A 24,014-nucleotide genomic window follows, 5' to 3' on the forward strand; every position below is an offset into this window, starting at 1 on the left:
CTGAAACTCTGTCGGACCCTCTTCAGGTCATACTGTATGTCATGGTTTAATGGATTTAAAGTCTGTGGCATGATACTTGTAAGGAAATGTTGATTCTTATCCAGCAGCTTTTTCTTTAACTTCAGAGTGACTCTTGGTTATAGCCCAAGAGTGGTGAATTTGAAAGATACTTCTATTCATTCAGTTTACAACAACATTTTGGCTGGAAAGCTTTTAACAGATGAGCTGCCAAGAATATTATTTGGCAGGTTTTCAGTACTTTTTTAATGTATTAAATGAGTTTCTAAATGTGAAGCATCTTCCACGCTGGACAAAAAACACACAAACAACTTACATTTTCTTCATTGTGAAAGGGTACAGTCTCTACCAAGGGTATCCTCGGTCAAAGGGCTCAGCAGTAGTCACAGTAGTTTAACAGCCTCCGCTCTGAGCAGCTGTAGAATTTCTGCTTGGGCCACAATATCCAAACAAGACTGAGCCAGAGAGAAAACTTACTGAGGCTGACCCGAATCCGACAGTCGTTCTGTCTTTTGTATCCGTACCCGACCTGAGCCTGATGTTTTCCAAAATCTGAACCCAAGTGTGGATGTGTCCCTAAAGGCTTGATGAAAAAATGACTACTGCTACAGGTAGGAGCCCCACCATTAGCCACAGCTATCATGGAGGCAATGTAAGCTTGTTGCCTCCATCGATTACTCCTCTGACTCGTTCAAAATGTTCCTCCAGTGCTCTAATATATTTTAGTTGGTTTTGAGTTTGAACAGACTGAAGTAAAAGACACAAAAAAGCAACTTCTCCATGCTTTCAAAGGCCTTTTTATTGGATATACCGACATTTAAAAACCCAAACCCTTGTTGATTTTGGTGTGAAAAGTTAAGATTGGAGAGCTGTGTTGCTTGGGCCCAAATTAAATTAATCACTGAATAGTATCACATGAACCTGTCTGTAGTTCAGTCATCAATAACACAAATAGACATGGTTTAAGTAATGGAAATAACACACATTTCTTGCTTCTCAACGTCTGAGCTGCTTCCGGCCCCTCCCTTGGAGCATAAGCCAATTGGAGTGTGTCTGCTCACTGTCAAGGAAGCCATCTGTTTCCACTGTGCCAGCAAGAGATGGGGTCTCCCTTGAGTGGGAACAGGGGTCCGACGACCGACGTCTAGCAGACGGTAGCCAGACCAAACCAGACGCTATGTCCTGTGCTGGGTTCCCCAAGGGTTCCCTACCGTCACCTTGGGCTGTCACTCAATCCACCACCTACACACACGCAAACACACACATACTCATCACACATACAGAGGAGGAATGATCTACCAGCTGGTGTGTCTGCAGAAGTGTGATGCTTGACAGCATGTTTGTATGTGTGTTTGTATTGTCTGTCTTCCAAGAATCATTAGTGTGCCACTAAATGTATCCGCTGTTCGACAACAACTTAGACTGGAACACACCTTCCTTCCTCTATGTCAGACCAGCATAGTTCTTCCTCTTCTCATTTCTCTTTCTTTTACAGAGTAAGTGGCATCGTGTCAGCTAAGGTAACTTGCGTGCAGGTCAGTGGAGATTGAAGCGGCAAAAGCTGCTGTGGATAAAAGCTAAGACCGCAAAAAATCAGGCGCAGGAATGATGGAGAGATAAATAATGTGTATTTAACATTATCTGAGACAGGAGTGTGTGCTGCCCTGGAGACATCTATGTAATAAGTTACGCTGGATGAAAACCTTGTTAGCGCAGAGACAAACAGTGTTGATCATGTTAGGGATCATCTGAGTCCAAGCAGGTTTCTTCATATAGCACAAATCACAGACTGAGGCATTCTCAGTGTATTTATACTGCAGGATTTTCCATGTGATATAATGAAAATGCTTTTAAATAATCAGGATTGCGGTTAATGGGTAAATATACAGTTTCACAAGGAGAAAACTATAAGTCAATTAGAAGGTGTGAAATATATGTAAGAGTCATTTCTCTACTGTGTTAATTGTTCACAAGGTATGGAGTGAAGTTAACAGCAGCCAGGTTACACTCCGCTTCAAGCAGTGACCTGATTTCTTAAGTGTCACATTTATGAGAATCCTGTAATTGGGTAGGAATTACAGAAACTTGATTTCTGCAGCCAAAGAAAGCTGATATTTTTTTCCAGCAAATTAAGTTTTGGCCCAGTGTGTCTACCGCCTCAGAATGAGGGTTTCTAGCTCCTTCAGTTTGTCTTCCAGATGTAGGAATAACATACATATAGTGTATATTCACAAAGAGGAAAAGAAAGGAACCAGGTTGCATCAATCACCAACTATCAGCACCGTGGGTGAACAATTTATTTGGCCTGGTGGTGGCTGAAACAATTCTGTGATGAACTGAATACTTCACTGATGTTTAACAGTTGTGTTTGGTAAGATGACGTTTTTGATGTCAGAAACTTTTTCAATGTAATTTCACAAAAGTGCCAACATTTCCTAAAATTATGACATATCAAAAAGCCTCTCCATGCTTTGTAAAAAAAACGGAGCTAATATATAGGGGCTGCCATCTTGGCTGCCAGCCACCAGGGGGGATCCAGATGATTTGGCCTCATTTTTGGGGAGCTGTCACATCATCTATCTTGATATACATATAAATGTTAAAATGCTAGCTTGCTCACATAAGGTGCCCAAAATACTGCAGTTATAGCGCCATATGGTTGTTAGCACGGCTACAGACACATAATCATGTTGTCTCGGGCGCTACCTATAGACCTTTACCGTCAGTTAGACAAAGCATGATGTTGTATCTTGAACTTGTGAACTTCCTCCCCTTTCCTGCTTCCTGTATATATTAAAGTTTACTGCCCTCAAGCTTCAGGCCAGAGATGATGATCCCTCTAACTCAGAGCAACAGAAAGAAATCGGGCCAATCTTCCTGTACCTGTAATTTTCCACACCTTTGTCTACACCTTATCACAACCTGTCATCTCGCTCAAATAATCACTTTCTGCTTTCTCTCTTTCTCCCTCTGACACTCACAAACATGCCCGAGACTGACAGATCATTGCCCCGTCCTTCAGTCTTCTCTACAGCACTCTGTCCATTATTGTCTACCTTTATCTTGGCCTGTCATCTCCCTCTCTTTCCCTCCCTCTCTCTCCTCCGTCCTTACGTCTCTCTGTCTCTCTATCTTTCACATGTGCACATAACCTTGCAGCGTTGTTCTGTTGCTTCTGTTCAACTCACTGATAGACATCCAGTGCCTCAATAGGAGGCAATCTTAGTGCAGCATGGAGCCTTTGTTGTCTCTAATAGAACGGAGTGAGAGGTGAAGAGGAGCTATTGATTCAGGTGACTGAGAGAGAAGAGAGGGGGAGAACAAAGAAGGAGAGAACGAGAGGCTCTTGACACCTGGCTGAGAAAAAGCAAGGCAAACTTTGTGTTTCTGTTTTGTGTGGTCATTTTGTTCAATTGGGTGATGCTGGGGCAGTTCCACTTAGTTGCTGGGTCAGATGCGGTGGATGGACAGATGGTGGGAGAAGAGGGGGAATGTATGAATAATGGAGTGAGAGTTGATTTCCTCCTGTTGCCTCAGCTGATCAAAGATTCGACATATTGGATTTGACAAAGCGAGGAAGTGAGTGGAAGAGGATTGGGCATAAAAAGGCAGAAAATAGAAAATGGGACAAAATATAATGAATAAAGGAGGTGAGAGGGCGAAGAAGAGAAAGGGAGAGGGATTGGGGAGAAGACGAGCAGAGAGGATGAGGAAATAGGAGGAGAGGCAACTGAGAAAATGGTAAAAGGAAAAAATATTGAGTAGTGGGATGAATGTGAATGCAGACCAAGAACATAAAGCAACTAAATTTGCTGTTGTGCCTTATACCTCACCACGAACAGATCTAACAATCCAAACTTCAGTCACAAAATAAAATGCAGTACAGTACGCAACACAATGAAACACCAGGGAGAACAACAAAGCACAGGAGGCATTATAGCACGTTCAAAACACTTTGTCGAGTCTAGCCTCATTAGCGCCGACAGACTGATGGAAATAGACGATGAGCTGGAGAACAGAAGGTTGAGAGGGGAAGAGGTAGGATTTGATAACAGGAGAAGCTATAGAGATTTGTAAGGAAGGTGAATGAAGAAGCAGCTGAGCCAGGTTTAAAGGGGAGAAACAAAGGAGTTGGGAAAATATGAGGAATGCAGCAAAAATAGAGAGGAAATGGAAAGAAACGTGCAAAACGAAATTAAGCTCCTGAAAGTACAGACACACAGGAGGTTTGAAAACCTCTTGACCCTTAAACTCATCTCTGTCTTTCTGAATGCCTTGGCTTACGATTGATTTACTAGAGCAGGAAGAAAAGTGTTTTCTTCACTATGTTTAACTAAAAGCAGAATATTGCTCAGTAGCTTATGGTCGCATAGAGGTTGAAATAAGAGTGACTGTGATAATGACTGGTCTCATTGCAGATTTTGATCACTGGTAATGTAGAGCAATGTAATTACAGGTAGAATAAATAAATTATAGGAACCAGAGGAACCTGACACTAACATTTGTCCTGATTGTTATCAGAAGTGGTCAGTGCTAAATTCAGGGCTGAGGGTTTCCAAATCTGTCCTCATAGTTGATCTGCACGTGGCTCCATTTATCCCCCCCCCCCCCCCCCCCCCCCCCCCTGTTTTCTGTATGAGCAATCATTTTAGAAATTAAAGGGCAGAGATTGTGACAGACACAGAGATAGACAAAGTCGTGGACAAGCAAAAGAATGATGAAGACAAACTCTGAAAGAAAGTTAAAATAAGATTGATTGAAAAGCAATTTAGAGTCTGACGTGGAAAGAGCCAGAAGATGATCATTCAAAAGAGATATAAAGAGAATTTGGGGAAAATAAGCCAGAAGGAGCTGGTGAGTGAGGAACAGAAGCTTCTTTCATGCAGGGTTTACACTATATGTTGTTTAGAAGACGCCCTGTTATGCTGCCTTTGCTTCTTTACGCTGAACAAAGCAAGTGTATAATTATAATTAGTTTTAGATAGCATGCAGGTATTTCTGAATCAGATTTGTGACATGATGCACAACAGCGTCTGCATCTGTCCCGCCGTTCCAGCTCTACCTTTAACACAACCATCGATCTGGCTCTGTGACGACCTCCTGTGTCGGCTTGAAGGCAGCAGAGAACTCAAGAACCGGTGTTTGTGCCTTTTATGCAGGAGTTTGTGGTGGAATAAAGGCACAAACATTCCTGCCTTTAACAATCTGCCTGAAATGGGTAAGACGGAGAGAAGGAAAAGCAGTTGATTAAAGCCAGCAGCTTCAATAATGCAAATGTAATTACTTGTACTGGTCCTCACACTCACTAATTACAAAACCACATTAACACTGGGCTGGTAGAAAGAAAGAGAGAGAGAGAGAGAGAGAGAGAGAAACCAGAGAGGCAAAGAATCTATGGACGGAACTCAACAATATACAAATGTAAAATAAGCAAAACTATTAAGCGAAGTTCAAGTAACACGGATAATGAAAACACAGGGAGGGAAATTGAAGAAGTGTACAGACAATGGTGACCAAGGGACAGACTTGGGTGAATGAGAGGAAATGGGAAGAAGAGGTTAAGTTGCATTTTGGGACGATGGAGGGATGGAAAGATGCTCTGCTCGGAGGAAATGAAAAAGGCTGGTGAGAATGCAGTTTCTTAGCCTATGGACTCAGGAGGACACACGTACCTTGGTTCTGCTGAGCCTGAAGGACAACTGTAGCTGTTTATTGCTAAACGACTCTCTCTCTCTCTCTCTCTCTCTCTCTCTCTCTCTCTCTCTCTCTCATCTCTCTCTCTCTCTCTCTCTCTCTCTCTCTCTCTCTCTCTCATCTCTCTCTCTCTGTCTTCTCATTTTCTCTCCCTCCATCTCCCCGTCTGTTGGTTAGTTTGCCACATCAGCTGTTCTCCAGCCACTATGAAATGACCCCTCAAGGAAACTCAATCCTCGTTGTGGGTGTGTGTGTGGGTGTGTTTAGCTATACACACACAAAATGCTTATGTATAGGCTCACATGTATCAGATTCTGCAAGTTCAACTGACCGACACTGTCCACGCTGTTCATTATCCTCAAAAAGGTCCAAATTGATTTGTAAATCATCTTAAAATACAGTATCATATCATACATCTAAATTGAATATGTTTGATTTTTGTAATAACCCATATTATATTTTATCATTTTAATATTTCCCAAGTGAAGCTCTCATTTGTCTCAGAAGCTTTGAACATTTTCAGTTCCAGACCAAGAGTTGTTTTGTTTTTTTGTTTTCAAATATAAACGCATTACATATTTTCTCTCTCAGGATAACCGAATCAGAGAATGTCAGAAATGAGAGCTCCTATTAGGAAGGTGACAGATCTTATCAGTGTGAGCGACTAACTCAAGGTAAACTTCTCAAGGCCTGTTGTCCATCTCCCTGCATTCAGCCTTACATGGAACTTTACAAGCATCTCTCCTATCACCTCAGTCTCACTGTTTGCTATCCTGCTGGCATCATCCAGACTCGATGAGGTAAAGAGGCTGTTTGAAAGGGGCAATGGAAAATTGCATTTTTTTTTTTTATTATAAAGACGAGGCCAGGATTTATTCAGAGCTCACCTGCTATTTTTTTAGCGCACATTCACAGGCAGCCCACTTTGTCTTAAAGGCCACACGTACTGTCAAGCCAGAGCTGGTGAGATGGCCTCTTTTCTCTGTTTACTTTTTAAGATGGCTCAGTTTTTTTGTGTGAGGCCTGGTAAACACTTCAAGTTTGCAATCGCTCTTGCACTTCTTTGTGACGGTGAATCCTCTGAGAGTCACTGTGAAATTTATAACCTTTTCAAGTGTGTGATTTGATACGGTGACTCCTGGGCCAAATGGCTGCAAATGTCAAGGTGAAATAAAACCTGTTCCTTTTCTGACCAAGATAGTAAATTCACAGCTTGTCTAAAAAACAGAAACAAATATAACTAAAAATAATTTCATAAAATATCTGCTTCATCTCCTTTGTTTGTTGTGTAGTTCTTCAAGGTTCACAGTGATATTTACTCTTCCCCGTAATTATACCAACATCTTGTTTGAAGCCTATTTCAAACAATCATTCATTAATTCACTGTGGTGAACAGCATACACTCTGTTTAACAAACTAGAGATTTAGATGGAGGCTAGGTCCGCATTGACTCCTTCTGGCTTTTCTCCTCCTCAGGATAACTACACATTTGCCCAACCAGGGATCCAGAGGAAAGTCAAGGCCCTGGAGGAGCTGGTCAGCAGGATCGATGGTGAGTCATCCTCCTTGCCTCCATCCATCCACAAAATACTCACAGCTCCGCCACTTTAGCTTGATGTCCTTTTCCCCTCTTATCTGTCACAACTCTGCAGTTTTGTGTTGTGCAATCGACATGATGATGGTTAACCTGATTAAACAAATGCTTTTTCTTAAACGTGAAGAAAAATGTTTTCTGTTTGAGTAGCATTTTCTCAATGTCACTTTCTGTGTAGGGTCTTGTGTATATTATGGCGGTTTTTGCTTTATTAAAGAACGTGGTTATGTTCAGATTTGTAATGCTTTCACTGGAAACGCTATGCTGGCACTCAACCAAGATATTTTGTCACTTTGATGAATTTCCTGCACCCCAGCTTCCGCTCTTTTTCAAGCTCACGTTGCTTATGTGATGCATGGAACATTCTTTCAGCAAGAAGCTAGAATTCCTATAGAATGCCATGTGTCATGTTATTAAGTGAAATTGTATATAATTGTAGTAGTTAAGTGCGAGTGGAGCGTTTAAAAAATCTGAATGTCAAATCAACAAGTGCGGCTCTCCAACGGAAGGACCACACTCTCGAATAGAAATCAAAGAGAAAACAAAAAAATCTTATATGAGCATTATGGAGCCAGAGGTGGTGAATGTCAACTTCTGCATTACTGTGTATACGAACAGTTTAAGTATGAGGCCCACTGTAATCTCTATAGCTATTTTCTTTACTGAAGTGCCTGAGCACAACCGTGTTCAGCTCCTAATTACGAGCATGTCACAGGGTGGAGAACGGTGGCTTTAATTGTCTCGCATAAATCTCTTGAAGTTCGCTGTGATGTATATTTTTTTGCCCGGCAACAGGAATAAAAGGCACCTCAATAAAAAATAAGTCACTTAAAAAATTAATGAGGATTTCTTTCCTCACTTTAGAGTTACAGTTTGTTTAACACTTTCTCTGTGACACACACACACCGGGAAGAAACATTTCACGCCTTGATTCTTGTCGGCTTGCAATGACTTGACACCATGATCGTGTCTTGCTAATTTAGATTCCACACGGCTGTCAAGGTATTGTGTACGTGCCGGTGATTATTAGCGCAAATCAATGACCCGCTGTTCCCTGGAAGTTAATGTATGCGCACAGAGTGAACTTGCACGCTCGCGTCTGGTGACATTTCACATTCACTCGTAGCTGGGGTGTTAATAAGCGACACTGATTTTCTCAGTCTATTTCCCATTTAGTCACAATTGCGTCTGTAAATACTACCTGGTTTGCTTTTAGCGATCCAAGCTGTCACTGAAAAGGCCTGTGGACCATGATGCTTTGTGCAGGTTTTTATCAAAGCACGCCCCTGTGCAGTGGTCATGTTCTGGACTAACCTTGGTGCTGTTCCACGATCCTGTCAGCTGCTCTGTCAGCCAGAGGCAGGGGAGGATGCACTCGCTGCATTCAAATGGATGGCGAGAGTGTGTGTACGTGTGTGAGGGAGAATATCAAGGGAAAGATATGTTGGGTATATATGCAGGCCTGTCTGGTGGCATTTGTGATTGTCAGCAGACACATGCCTATGGAAAGAGTATGTGTGTATGAGTGTAGCTATAATATTGTGTGTTTTTTTTTTCCCTTTAGTGAGAAGATTGTGTGCATTGAAGTGAAAGTGTGGGTCGAATTAAGTGTGCGTTGATCTTCTCTGTGCTATAGATAGGAAAGACATTATCAAAGAAAAGAAGGGCAAAAAGGGGAAACTAAAGTCCTTCCACCATCTGAGCCCCGGCACGCCCCAGCAAAGCCATAACAAATGACTCAGCATTCTTACTATATCTTACTCCAAAAGCGCCCTGTCATCACAGTTGGGGCAGAGCCATTTTCTACCTCGGTAGCTTGACATTACCACCTCTAATGAGATCACAGATATCTTTTATCTCGTGTTGCAGGATTGTTTTCACCCAGCTGTCGACATAGCATCTGTTTTGGGGAACAGTGGCCTCTCATCTTTTTTTAAAATGACCCATCAGCGCTTATCAGATGGCGGCTATTTTGACAAAGGGTCAGGTCCACGTCTTTGCACAACAGGGAGATGTTTGCACTCTGGATTTACAAATAGTCCTTTCCTAACATCACAAGTTGTATAATCTGTTTTTTAATGAAATCAGTCTCTAAGCGTTTCTCTTTGTTTGTTAAAGATTTCTGTATGTTTCCTTTGAGTTTACCAATCCATTACATTGCCTGGATTTATAGTACTGAAATCCTGCAGCTCATTATTTTCAATATTTTAGACACAACTATTTGTGAAATGAGCAGATCTATTATTCTCTATTAGAGAGAGCTGGCAACCTTCCATAAAAGGCACAAGAAAATTGATTAGCTCCTGCTATGAGACTTTGATATTCATTTTCAGCCCTTAAGCTGGTTGGGTAAGCGATATGGGAACATTAGTAGTGGATGAGATATGTGTTAAGACAGTGGGTGGATAGAAGAGGGTGGTGGGAAAGAGGCAGTCTGATGTTTTTGACCTCAGCTCAGTGTTTCATTGCATTAGTGTTTGCAGCACAGGGTCAGCAGGGACAGGACATTGCTGATGTGTCTGTCTCGCACCACTTTCTCTGTCACCTTCACACAGTGTCTTTAAAATGACTGCATGTCTCTCCTTCTATGTGCCTGTCAGATGTAGAGGAACACATACAGCACATAAAGTGTACAATCATAGAGAGGGATGGTGAGGAAACTTCAGTGAGGGCTCCTTATTCTCACACTTAAGAGGTTGAATTACAGGCTATACTTCTGTCTCTGAATTCACCTTTTAGACTCCACTTATGGACAGAGTGGGTTGCCTTCATTTCACCCAGACTTTCAAAAATACCTTCTTTTGTCCAACAATATAAGAGCCAGGATTTAAAATAGGTCAGGGGAGGAACTACCATCATCCAACCTGGAGAGGCCGATGGTGTTATCTGACAATTTTACGAGACAGACAAGACAAAATAAAATGATCATCGATCTGAACGACAGATTAAATGAAACAAACAAAAATAATAGTAATAAGTAATTTTATTTTTCCCCCTCTCACAACCCCAACTTTTTCTTCTTGTAACTTAGAGAATATGCAACTCGATAGATTCTTGCAGTAAGTGTCATAAACATTGCAGAGTGATCTCCTACTGATCCTCCTCTTGTTTCCTAATTGTCCAACTGTCAGGTTTTATTTTTCAGCAAATGTTTTCAGCAAATGTTTTCATTAATGTCGTTGTCAGCCCCACGTTTTCTTCAATATAAAATGACCGAGGCGTAAATTGAATGCCATGTTTACATATATCTAATGCCACCATCTGACAAATGTAAAATGGGATAAACCTTTCAGTCTTAAGACAGCAATCATTTTCAGTGTTTTAAGGATGGGGTTTAATATTCACAATGTTGTCAGTTTGCATCCTAGCACAACTGGGAAATGTCTCTCTCCTCACCTGGGTGTTACGACTGAGGTGGATGGTTAGTGCTCAAAAGTGTGTGCTTGATCAAACATCTTTACCCATTAGAGAGATCAAATAGGTTGTGTTCTTTGTATATTCCATTTTAATTAGTTTTTCTGTGATTTCATTCACGTGGCATGAGCGCCGTTTGAAGTTGAAATAAGTCAACCAAAAAGAAAAGAAAAACACATTAGTTCTAAATGTTGATTATTAAAAGATGTTTTTCGGTAACTTGATTCGCTTAGTTGAAAACAGCGGGTGACATCGTTGGATGGTTTTTTACTTTGAAATGTCTTTGTTTCTCCCTCTGCTCGCCCCTCCCTCAGACCCCCAACTCTCCTCTCTAATTAATCTTACTTGTAATAAGTGACGCTAACTCCCATTAGCTTTGTTTGACGCTAGCACATGTACCTCCTCAAAAGACAAGCCACTTTGTCGGCATGCGTTTAATGTTTCTTTGATCTCTTTATCCCTCCCTTATCTCTTTCTGTGTATTTGTCGCAGGCAAGTGCATTAGTACAAGTTCATCAACATGCAAATTGCCCAAAGGTGAATTTCTTTATGCAAATTAGAGGACGTCGCACTGGCATAGTGTTCTCTGCATCCTGACTTGTCTTACAAAACTGGTTGCTGGATTCTGAGACTGTGTTGCATAATGAAAGGCTGCAATTTGTTTTCGGGGGTAAATAATTATGATAATTTGCGTTCTATCAGCAGCAGTTTTATAAGTTACCACAGCATTTGGTTTTACATGGTGTTTTAGCCTTATTTTTTTAAGATTTTTGTTTTAGCAGGATTTGTGAAAAACACATTTTATAAACAGTTCACAAAAGTGAAGCTTTTTGAGTGAAGTGTCTTGAAACGTGACTGGCTGCAATATAGGTCATAAACTCTGCCCCCTCCATGTTAGTGGTTGGGACAGGGACCAAACGAAAAAGTCTAAACATGCGAAAAATATATATTTGTCATTTTAGGTTGTTCTTGTCGCACTAACCCTAACCCTTCATTTTTCTTCTAAGTTTGGTTTTAATAACTACTTGATGCTTTAGAAATTAAGTGAAACATAATGATTTACAGCAGATGGATTGAGAACATATATCAGCAGGACCTTGTTGATGAAACTCCACAACACAATCTATTGCACAAGCTCTGGCTCTAAATGACGTCAAAGGGGCAAGATGGCAGCACCGGTATCAGTGATATTTAGGCTTAATTTTTGTGCAACAGGAGGAAGAAGAGACACTTGTTCCATCTGTAAATACTATAATAGAGAGTCTCACAATTAATTATAAACTCTCCCACAATTGCTGCAGTCGCCCTCAGGCTAATCAGTAATTGTGATGTGACCTTGAATAATCACTCTGACAGATAAACAGAGAGACGAAGATAGAGATACACCACTGGTGGGTTGGCAGGCCGGCTGAGCGTTTGGCTTTTTCAAAACGATTCGGGATCATTCGCATGAATAGAGTAATGTTGGCTGAGAGTTCGACTCGTTTCTCTGGGACCTGACGATACTCTCACCTCAGCAGAACACTGATAATTTACTCTGTAGCTCCACACTTTCCTAGGCCAGATATGCAGATCTGTCCAGACACTTGACACCAGAACATTTGATCATGCTGTCAGCAGGACAGGCTCACTGCAGTGGAGAGGGATTTCAGGATCTTTGACCAGGACACCAATTTCATGCCGATATTAGTAAAAAGGGACAAATCTTCAATTTGGCTCGGACCACACAGTTTCAAGCCATACACCAAGAGACTGACAATCTCAGCAGGAATTCTAACAAATACTTTTAACAAGTCATATTAAGTTTAATAATGTGTCTTGTGTATTTTTCCCTTCCCTGAAAAGTGTCGTAAACAAACACAATTGAAACCCTCCCATTTAAAAAGAGAGAAAAATTGAAAGCCAGAGCGGAGGGAGAGGAGTGTATCTGTAATTACATTTTAGACCAAGGAGAGCAGGAAGTCAGGCAGGATTGGCCTCATCAGCAGAATCCTGGGAAGTGCTCACTAGTCACTGTACGACCTCTGACCTCCCGCTGTCCACCTGCACTTCACCAGCCACAGGGTTCAGGCCGCTGCGGAGAGCGTGCCGTGGCCTCCATCCTAAACTTCAACCAGCAGTAGGGAGGAAGACAAGACTCATCGGTCAATCAGGGTTTATTAGAGCTGTCATCCTCAACCCCCCCTCAGCTTGCATAACTACACTACCCAGCATGCCGAGCGCTCTGCCAGCTGGACTGCAGCCCCACCAGTGCAGTTCGTTGTTTTAGTGTCTGTAATTTTTTGGTTTTGCTTTAAAAAAATATCTCCTCATCTCCTCTCCCTCTCATCTCTTCGTCTTTCTCTCCTATTTGCTCCATATCCTCTCCATCTCCTGCTATTTCCCTTTCCTCTCCTCTCCCATCATGCACCACTCCCACTCTATATTCGCTGAAGTCTCTAATGTGTCATTTAACATTGTCTAAAGTTGCTCCGCTCACTGTTTGGTGGTTAGCTTAGATCTCTCACCATGCTTCAAACGCTGTTAATGAGCTCGTATTGTTTATGATTTTTCAGCAGCATGTGATAATTACACTGCCGATAGGAGTGTGAAATAATGGCTTTGTGTTTACTTCGCACCCCGCTGATATGCTGTAGCGACTAACATGGTTGCTTGTTTAAGACAGGTGTCATTCAAGTGTTTGAAGTCTGTGTTGGAAAGTAATGATGTGTGTGTTCTTTGCTAGAAATACCTCGCAAAGTGTTTCACCGATTAAAGCTTTATTAAAGCTGTAGGCTGATGTGTGTGCTTGTCAGAGAACAGAGTGGGAGAGAAGAGGATGCTATAGTTTCTCCCTAACTGGCTTTTCTCATACATTTTCTGACAGCTCTATAATTAAAGCTCTATTATGATTTGTATGTGTGTGTGTGTGAGAGAGAGAGAGGATGAATGCCATGCGTTTTGATGACTGTGAACTCAGGAGTCGCTGAATACTGAGTGGTATTTTTAATCTTTTGTCATGTAAAGAAGCATAAAACAAACATTTATCAAGAGCAGGGAAATGAACAAAGGCAGCCGTTCTCAGTGACATGGGCCCCGTCTGCAAGTTTTCAGCCGACATTTCTTCTGCCTCGACATTTCTTCACACCAACCTGCCACGCTATGACACTGACATCGACACTGCTCTTTGACTCTTGAGCTTAATTAAAGCGACGCAATGCAAAATTTGCTTTTGGGTATTCCCGGGCTCCCCTTACAGGCATGGTGCATAATTCACTGTAGTTAATAAGAGTTACGGTATGCAGCAGAGTTGTCGTAGCAATTATAATTTGATGTCTTAAAAACATGAACTAAATTAAGTTACACATTCATGCTCTTCTAGTTTTTGGTGTCTGGCACTAAATAGTAGCACATAAGCTCACATGCTAACACAGCAAGAAAGTAGCCAACACAGTTATCGATGTCTGAGGATGATGTCCTCAGGTTTACCTTGCTTCAGATGATAAACCATAGAGTCTACAACTTTACTTAAGCAGCCCATTGTCAAGCAAGCAGAACAGCACAAGATATAAACAAGCAAAAGTTAGGACTAACTGGTCCAATAGCAACAACACCAGTTCGGCATCTTTTCTACTTCTTTTGACCCCTAAAGCTCTCGCCAGCAAGTGAAATACGCTCCGAGGTTCACTCTTGTTCGGTTTCTTACTCTGTCACTGTCTCCTCTCCTCTTCTTTGTTTCTTCTGAGAATTGCCTCTTTGGTTTCTTCCTTGGCCCTGCCATGATGGACATATGCCATAAAGCAGTTGTTATTCCTGCACGGTTCACTAGAGTTACTTAGTGTTGCTTTAAGAACACCTCATGCCGTATGGTCAAAACAGATAATGAAAAAGAGAACATCTTTCATTGTTATGTGCAGACACAAGTGGAAATCTCATCACATGCTGATGTTTATCCTTTGAATTTGATTGATGGTCCTATTCAGTTGTTTCTTTATGTGTGTCCCTAGCTCATGTTGACCACAGAAGATGAATCACAGTAATGTGCACAGAAAATCCATCACACCTACTTTGAATATTGGGGCTGTTTATGCTCTGTACTTTTCTTATTGTCATCAAATGCCAGAACAAAACCGAAACCAGCTTTTAATTGATTCTGATTTGCTGTCTGTGAAGCCAAAGCCTAATCATGGTATATTCTCCTGTGTCACAGACCTCCATGAGGTGCATTCAAATCAGACATTTTCCCTTCTTGAGGAACTCAGCACCTCTACCTGCTTTTCGTCTGGGACCAGGGTCTATAATAAATTCCAGGAAGTTCTATCCCTCAAAAAGTCCCTACTCACGGGTTGCATTTTCTACAGGCTGGGGGACTTTTGGGGGCGGTCTAGCAACACTGACTGTAGCTAGTTCATCATAAATGATACAATTCTCCTCAGCATTGTAAAAACATCCAGCCTCAATAATCCCAATGCAAAGCACAGGAGTTTTTAAAAATTATAACCAGATTGTCAGTTGCGGAATACTGTATAATGTGCGTGTGAGCCAAAGATGATTACATTTCTTACATCCTGAAGAAAATTAACTTGATATTTCCCTGATCATCTTCTTCTAGTCCCCGGCTAACTAATCTTTGAAGCAAATGCAGGAGTGGGTGGACCCAAATATACACCGACAAAAATTTACAAACTCTGCTTTTTATGAACTTTATCTTTGCAAGTGCAAATCTAGCAATTTGAAAAAGTAGGAAAAACACAATGGTTGGGGAAGGCCTGACTGATCCACTCCGCTGTCTGAGGGGTTTGGTGGCAGAGAATTGAAGATGCGTACTTAAGACTGACTGATACTATTGATGGTTTCAGGGCTGTGTGGGGTGTTGGAAAGGTCCTGTGCTCACTTGGGGATATCCACACTCTCCTTTATGCTTTTAGCAGAACATTGCATTTCTACTGTTTGTGTGTATATGCAAATAGTTATCATTAATTAATTCACATTGATTTTAATAATTAAGATTTTTTGATAATGTGTCATACCTAAAGTTATTTAAAAGTCTGCCAGAAGTTTTACCCTTGTGAAAGAGCCTGGACATTTGGTCTTGGATAATTAAAGTTCCTGTGGCTTTAAGTGCAACCATTCCAAATCCATAACTGAAATAAAAAGCATCAATGATCCAGTTATCACAATTCATTTACTTTGAGTTGACATGACACAGTCGCAGTCCTATTGCCGGAATAACCTGCTATTGTACCAAATGTGTCTCGTTGTGCGAAATAGGAACAAATACTGTTTTTGTTTTGGAACTGTTTTATTAAAATTTACTGAAAACAAGGAAATCTAGCTGTTAACCTTTAAAAATCAAAATATAGTAGAACAATATTTTTATAAGCTGTCCTCTACCTGATAATGATTACATGATAAACAAAAAAATACGGTGCATTGGGTCATAATTATAATTTTCCAGGTGAGTAATTTATTGTTTTGTCAGTTCTGTGGTAGAATCGTGCATTTTAGTTACTGCCAAATAAGATCTTTTTCCCCGATGCTGGAAAAATCATGTTGCCATTGTTTCACAGCTCAGACTGCAAACAGAGCAAATGAGGCTTAGCAGGAAATGTAGCATGACTCATAATAAAACACTGAAGAAATTTATTTTAAAATACAAAGTGTGTGTTTGACATGGAGGACCAATGAATGTGCAAAAATCACAGGAGGTTTGTGCGACTTACCAAAATGAAAAAATCACACAAATTAATGTGATTTGTATTGGCTTCCACTCTGCCCACTTTCCCCTCACAATGAAAGATAAAGACACCATTTTGCTAAAAGCTACAGGGGCTTTGTACTAACTGACCTTTTATGACAGGTCAGAAATTAAAACCGTTTTATTCATCCCTGAATGGAAGCAGCGAAATAATAAAAACCCACACAATACATCACCTATACAGACTGTGCCTTCTGTCATCAACTCTGGTTGCCATTGACCTACTCGCCATTCCTCAGTGGGCTGACACGCAATTGCTTTCAAGCTTTATCCAACAGTGAATGCACTGGCTGTTCACTTCCTAAATTGGTGTGTAACCTTTCCCGGACAATTTTGATTGCTCTGTAATTACATCTCTATTATGTGTGTGTGTACGACTACAGCAATCGCTAACAGAGACGAGCATTCTAATGAAATTGTTCATTGACACACTTCCTACTGTCACTGTTTTTATAGCAAGAGCTTAACAGATATTTGCTTGCCTTGCAGACATTCTCAAATCCACCATTTCCTTTAAAAACATGTGCAACATGCAAATCTTAATACACAAGTGTAACAGTTGTATTTTTTATTTGTTTGTAGACTCTGTGCACCGCCACATGCAGCAGTATGAGGTAGAGTACCTGCAGTTTGCCTTCCGCTGGATGAACAACCTCCTGATGAGGGAGCTGCCACTGCGCTGCACCATCAGACTGTGGGACACCTACCAGGTACGCACACGCAGCAAAGCCACAGTTATTTTGCTGTTTGTCATTTGTGAATTTGTGTTTGGCTCTGCGTGAGGCCTGCTCAACTCGAACACACAGATCACACAGTTGCTACTTGATTTGTTCGGTGCTATCACATATGGAGTCAAATACTGCTCTGTTAATATATTGGAACACTACAGGGAATGGACACAAGTGTAATATAGAAGTAAGAGCTTTATAAATATGAATGAAACATTTCTGGAGATTAACGGTTGAGGGATTACGGAGGATTAGTTATTTCTGAAATCAAACAAAGATGTCAGTATCTTTATTCATGCATGGAACAAAGGTTTGAGCTGTTGTAAAAATGTTGTGTGTGTGATTGTGTGTGTGAGTGTGAGAGATGGACAAAGTGTCAAATTAAAGCCTATTACTGTGTTGACCTAGATGTGTAAATTAGCAGGATCTTAATCCCATTCAAACACATCTGGACCTGTTCATTCCCCCGCCCTTCCACATTCACACAAAGCTTAATAGGCGACACCTAGGGTTATGCCAGATAGTTAACCTCGGTCGGCGTTAATAACAACTAATGTCTGCTATTGATTCAACGGGATGTGTTTATATGCCGGGACATGTGTGGGTAGTCCAGGCCATGAGCTGAGTACATATAATGGATTTTCCAGTTGACACTGAGGTTGAGAGTGTAAGACATGTGATCAGGTCAAAGCGTGTGATTCGATGAGGAGAGCGGAGAGAGGAAGAACAGAGAGGTTCCAGGTAGGGCTTAAAATACACTTCTCCATTGGTGGCACACTGTGCCAGGTGGTTGCACAAACATATGTAGAACGTTTCCCTCCTGCTGTCATCTCGACAACAGTGTCTGCAGCTGTTCTCACATCACCAGGTGGGTTTTAAAGCTTTTGACGAAAACTTTGAGTCTTTCGAATCACTTGCTGAAGTCAAACCAGCCGAAAAGAAAACTGTTAAAATTTATAATAGAGCCTGATCAACTTCGATTGGCCGTTACATAGAGTATATTCAATAATTGCAATGATTCCAAAGATGGCGTTATCAAACCCTTTCGTCTGAGGCTTGATATTTTGATATTCTGAAAAAAACAATCATTTATCGGTGCATATCGGCAAACATAAATGCTTTGCCTGATATGCCTATTGGCTGATTTAACCCATACATTGGTCTGGGTATAATTTTTAACAGCTTCCAACAGATCGGTTTTATTTTTGGTCTCACTAATCTGACTTGTCCCAGCCTGTCCCCAAACTCTCTTCTTCTCAGTGACGTAAAACTGCTGGGTCAGCAACAGTGCCATGCTCATGAACCTGGAAAAACTAGTCCTCTGTCCTCCGGTCTGAGTGTCTTACAAGTCGCATGACGTATGTGGGCATCAGTGTATGGGAAGCCAGGGGAAGCTATTTCTCTCAGGGAATACACTTTGATTGACCCGACAGCAGCAGTATGTTTCCATAAACCAACCTCCCGGTCGGTTATCCATTACAAACACGGATAGCCGTTGCACTTCAGTCGATTACAGGACTGATGCTAAATCATTACTAGAAACTCTTGGGCTCTCTATTCTGGGAAAGTCTTTCCTGTTTAGTTGTGACTGAATCCCAGGCAGCTGGCAGCAGAGAGGAAAATATCTGGAGTGGCAGAGAGCTTGATAAGGACGTTGTGCAGGTGTTTTATGTTTCAGATAGTGCAGTGCAGTACAAGTCTGTCCTGCTAACACGCTGGCAGGTTGTCTGACACATTTCCTCTGAGGGGTTCCTTGATATTGAGGTTATTCTCGATGAATGGATTGGGAAAAAGCGTCAGTGATGAGAAAATGTCTCGTCTCTGGATTTGAGTCATGCACAAAGACAGTGGAAAACCTTCATTTGATATACTGGATTATCCGGACATAAAAAAAAAATCATCATAATGGATCCCATTTTGAACACATAACTACTTATTAGAATATAGTCTAGATGACCCAGTAATTCTTTGTACCTGACCCAGCTCTACAGTATAATGTTCTCTATTATACATGCTGTCTGCATGGTGTCCATAGTAACAAGCAGTTATTTTCCACCATGCATCATCAGTCAGGAGCTTAGCGACCAATCTAATCATCGTCCTACTGATGGAAGGACATAAGTGAAGCAGAAAGAAGGAGGGAAAGCAACGCATTCAACTCCAATGAACAATTAACTGTGAAAGCCACCAAGAAACACATGAAGAAAGTCCTGCCTTTTAAAGTGGATTCACAGCATCAAAAGCTGCTTGTGTCCTAAAGAGAGAAAATGCATGCTTGTCCTGACATTTAGTCACAGTTCACGTCTCATTTTCAGAAGATAATTTACACCTTGATGTCAGAACAGTGGGTATGTTGATGCATTCGTCTACACCACAGGGCAGCCTCAGTTTACAGAGCACATGTGTGTTTAAAACAGGCCTCTTGTCAAGACATTATAGTAATCTTCTGACTCCAAACTGAAAATTGTTGCAAAATAAGTGCGCTCCCTAATTATATTCAGTGATGTCATTTTGATATCATCCCATTATCAAATTACCACATAACTCCACAATGGCGTGCATTGTTTCCTTACAAGCTTTGTGAAGTTTGCATGTTCCTCTCTGGGTTTCCTGCTCCAGTGAGACAAAACACAAAACACATGGTTTAGGATCTGTGGTTGGAGCATATTAACATGATTGTAACCAGGAAATACAGAGTGAAAGGATAACATCACAAACTTCACTCAATTGCACTCAGTCCACCTCAAGTCAAAAAGAAAATAAACCAAGCAATGAATGAATGATTAAACGTTGTTTCTTTGTCGTGACTTGACAGCAACCCAGCTACACATTGTTCTTGTAATCCATCCTCTAAATATTTGATGCTTAACAATGTCGTTTGGATCGCAGCCTCGACACACATGCATGCACACCCTCCCAGACAACAGAGAAACACACGTACACCTTTTTGGGCAGGCTCTGTCGCAGTCCCTCACCTCCAGTCGTACCCCCGGTAGGGGAATTAGGCCATTTCCACTCATGAAACTTTCAGTTGCGCTGACGGCAAGGAGCTGTTCTCTTCTGCTCTACTCAGCTCCCTTTTATTTTCCCCTTTTTAAAACTTTGTCTCTTTTCATCTCATCGGCAATTCTTCCACTGTCCTCCCACCTCTTCTCCTCTTATTTTTCTTCTCCACTTACCCTTCTAGTTTTCTATCCTTCCGTTAAGCCTTGCTGTCCTAATGTCCAGCTCTTGACCTCACTCCTCAACAGACAGCTAGATTTGTTATGTTAGGGTTTTCTGCACAAAAGGGCCCACAGCATGTATTATCTACCACACAGCCTCCTTGTGAATACATGAGTGCTTTTCTAATCTTCAGTTTAAGGGACAGTGCACTTAAATTATGACAGCTTGCTCTCCGCTCAAGGATTCCTAGATTATCCTGAGTAAGTTTCTGTAAGCGCGTGTTCCTTTGCTTGTCAGCGTGTATTCCTGTGTTTGTTCGTATCCTCAACATGCCGACCTTCCCTCTGAGTCGAACATGTTTCTTTCTTTCTGCTGTTGCACTGGCGGCTTTTCAACACGACTCAAAAATGCATTATTTGTTCACGTCCAAACAACCTGGCTTTCCCCCTCCTGCAGATTAATTTGCGCGTTTTGACAAATGTCCTTAACGCACAGCGAGTGTTTGGTCTCTCACAAATGTAGATAATGAACAGAAAGACCTTGCCCTCTGTGACTGAGTTTGTGTTTATGCGTGTGTGTTTCAAGGGAGATTTTAACCTGAGTGTTGTAATGTCTCTGTTGTGGTCCTCTCTCTGCGGCGTGGCCATCTGTTCCGTAGCCCGATCCAGCATAAGGCTGCTTTTGCTCTTTCTCTAGATCTCTGTCATCCTCTCTTGCTGTTCTGCCTACCCTCTTTTTCCTCTTTGCCTTGTGCTTTTTTGCCTTTGGTGTCGTTTTTTCCCCTTTTTTTATTTAATCACTATCTTAAGAAAAGGAAGCGACAGAAGGGAGGAATGATTCACATCAAAACACACAGATCCACACCTCTCTTCCCCCGTACACCGACAGACGGGCCGACAGACAGGGACCAAATTATCTCTGTTGCATGGAGCATGAAATTAGCAAGTAGCTCAGTGTGGCAGCATTAGCATGACTGTTAAAGGGATACTGTGACATTTTCAGCTTCTTCAACATGGTTCTTTTTCTATATGGATGGTCAAATTTCCCGGAGCAGGGAGCTGTCAAGTTGTGTTAATGTACTGTGTAAGATGTGATCTTATGTATGCATTCCAGACAGGGGAGTTTTGAATATACTGCAACATCGAGGAAACTTTTACATTATGAAGAATTCTAAACCTAGTGTGATGTGTTAGTTACAGCAGCGGATCTTCTGGTTCAGGAAGCTGGGGATCATGGGTAATATCCACTGTTCAACTCGGTTTCAGTTCAGTGAGTGGGACTGCGCTGTCAGAGCTCCCGCTTTGTTTTGTCTCTACATGAAAACAACTTAATCACTCAGACATGGAGCCCGGCAGCATTAATCACTGCATGTGGCTGCAGAGGACGCTGTTGCTCAGTCAAAGTGACGTAGTGTTGCTTTAATCAGCGGTGACAAGTAACTAAGTACATATATTCAAGGTGAAGTCACCTTTCTAAAAATGCATTGCTTCATTTAGACCTTCCTATCCTTTAGCTCACTCACAAAGTTGTGCTAAAGTCAATCATCAGACTACTCAAGGGCTACATGTATTCTGGCGTGAATATCAATATAAAGCACTTACTTGCCACCTGAATAAAAGAGAGACTGCGACCATTCCCGAGGGAAGTGGCCCTCCTCACTTTTTCTGCCACTCTGTCTTCCATCTACTGTAATGGTTGTCCCTGTAGTCACTCTGAACAATAAGACAGGCCTCAGTAGTCAGGACCCCGGCCATGCACGCAAGTACACGCACAGGCACACACACGCACACACAGTCTTACCATCTTCCAGAAACGCCCTCATATCTCTGACCCCCTGTCACACTCCCACTGGCATGAGCGTCAGCATTTCTCTACTTCTTTTCTTTTTCTTTTATCGTCTCTGTCTGACACTGTCGCAGCATGGCATGAGCACAGATAGCACCAATTGCACAGTTAATGTAATGTCCATGCGTTAATGTAATGGCTTGCATTATAGTGTTTGTAATTTCCTCATCACTGTATGTTTTCACTCTAAGGTGCTGTATGGGTGCGCTCATCCGTACGTTTTAGACACCAGTGACTTTATTTCAGGGCTTTTCTTTAGATTCAGGCTCTGGACACGTGAATGTAACTTGTATATACTGAACATACACCGCACATTCATCCACTGTACATGCATTCACTCTGCTGCGTTTTGAAACATCCTCGTTCATAGTGTTTTCTGGAATTGAGCAGCCAAGTGCAAATAAGACAATCTGCTTCCTGTTAACACCAGGCATGCACAGTGCTGGTGTGTTAATATGGACAGGGAGGATTAATCATACAGAACTAAAACAGTATGGATGTAGCCACAGATAAACTAAATGTGGTTTTTCATGGACCCCCCTATGCTCCATGGAGGGAACATAGGTGCTAAAATCTAGATCTGAGCTATACCAGATAACAATTTAAAACTGTAAACAAACAATAACATGTGTAAAAGACACATCGTTGAGGGTCCGGAGCACTTTTACATTAGCAGCAACAACTTGAATATAGTGAAGGTGCATTTCAATATGTTTTCTCCTCTTGTATGAAACTTTGCTAGTGCTGAGGGAATTTTGTCAAAGCAAGTCTTAAAATATGCACGATTTAAGTTGCGCTGCTTCCTGATCACTGATGCTGCTGCTGTTGAACGCTTGCAGGTACAGTAACAAAAGCAGCCATCTCCCCTGGCTGTTGGTATGACCAGCACTTCACAGTCGTTAACTCCAGCGGTGGAAAACAGTGTTTGGATACAGCTTTTGTGCACCATTCCTTGTTGATATATAAACACACAGTCCACCGCCATGAGTCTTTCTGACAGCGATGATCCCCTGTTGGCTCAGTAATAAGTTACCCTGCCCAGCAGTTCTTTATTTGAAGCTGTGTAGTTCATCGTCCTCACTCTGCCAATCTCAAGAACCTCCTGGTGACTGGAGCTGCATAAAAGGGGTTTTCTTATTTTTATTTCCTTACAGTTGAATGCACGTGAGATGTACAAACACAAAAAAGTCTTTGGTCTGTGAGAGGCCGCTGCGTCGGCACGTGCCACCAGACTCCTCACTCATCATACACATAAACACTGAGTGAGGTGGAACCGAAACAGGAGGCAGCCCAAATCCACTCAAGCCGTGGCAAGGTGGGATTTCAGATTTGTATTACTTTTGCTGTTGTATCCCTTGTGATTAACCTTAGTGCCTGGTAATTTTAAACATAGCCTAAAGCGAGGTACCACATCGGAGGAGCACACACCAACAAAAACTGTGCTGAAGTAGATTTTGAATGTATTTAGAGCCATTCCTCTAAAACACTTCACCCTCTACAAGCCTCCTGCTTTCAGTTTTAAATGGACGGCATCATGATTTGCTACTAGTCATCAGTTTCTTCTTCTTAAATAATTTACAAGTCAAACTGGCTGGTCCTTGCCATGTATTTAAATTCATCCTGCAGTCACACGCCTGAACCATCGCACCCTTTGCAGCACTAAGGGACGGTTTGTATGGAAGAATACTGGTGCGACTTGTAGCAGTTCTCGCCAATCACTCCGACAGTCATGTTCATATACATATAAAATGAAAAGAGCTGTAAAACTGCCACTCCAGTGCAAGCGGCTCATCATATTCTATCCGTGTAATCCTTGCAT

At 41.6% G+C, this 24,014-nt stretch overlaps 1 protein-coding gene across 2 annotated transcripts in view; it reads left to right on the top strand.

Moving 5' to 3' along the window:
• Window positions 1–24,014, top strand: part of tbc1d22a (TBC1 domain family, member 22a) — a 127,178-nt gene that overhangs the window by 73,669 nt on the left and 29,495 nt on the right. For both annotated transcript variants that reach the window (XM_053414712.1, XM_053414711.1), the window contains exons 12-13: window positions 7,189–7,264; window positions 17,040–17,167. In XM_053414712.1, coding sequence (XP_053270687.1) covers window positions 7,189–7,264; window positions 17,040–17,167 — 204 coding nt within the window. The remainder of the gene's footprint in view (window positions 1–7,188; window positions 7,265–17,039; window positions 17,168–24,014) is intronic.

The sequence above is a fragment of the Pleuronectes platessa genome, chromosome 22 (assembly GCF_947347685.1).
Source record: "Pleuronectes platessa chromosome 22, fPlePla1.1, whole genome shotgun sequence".
NCBI lineage: Eukaryota > Metazoa > Chordata > Actinopteri > Pleuronectiformes > Pleuronectidae > Pleuronectes > Pleuronectes platessa.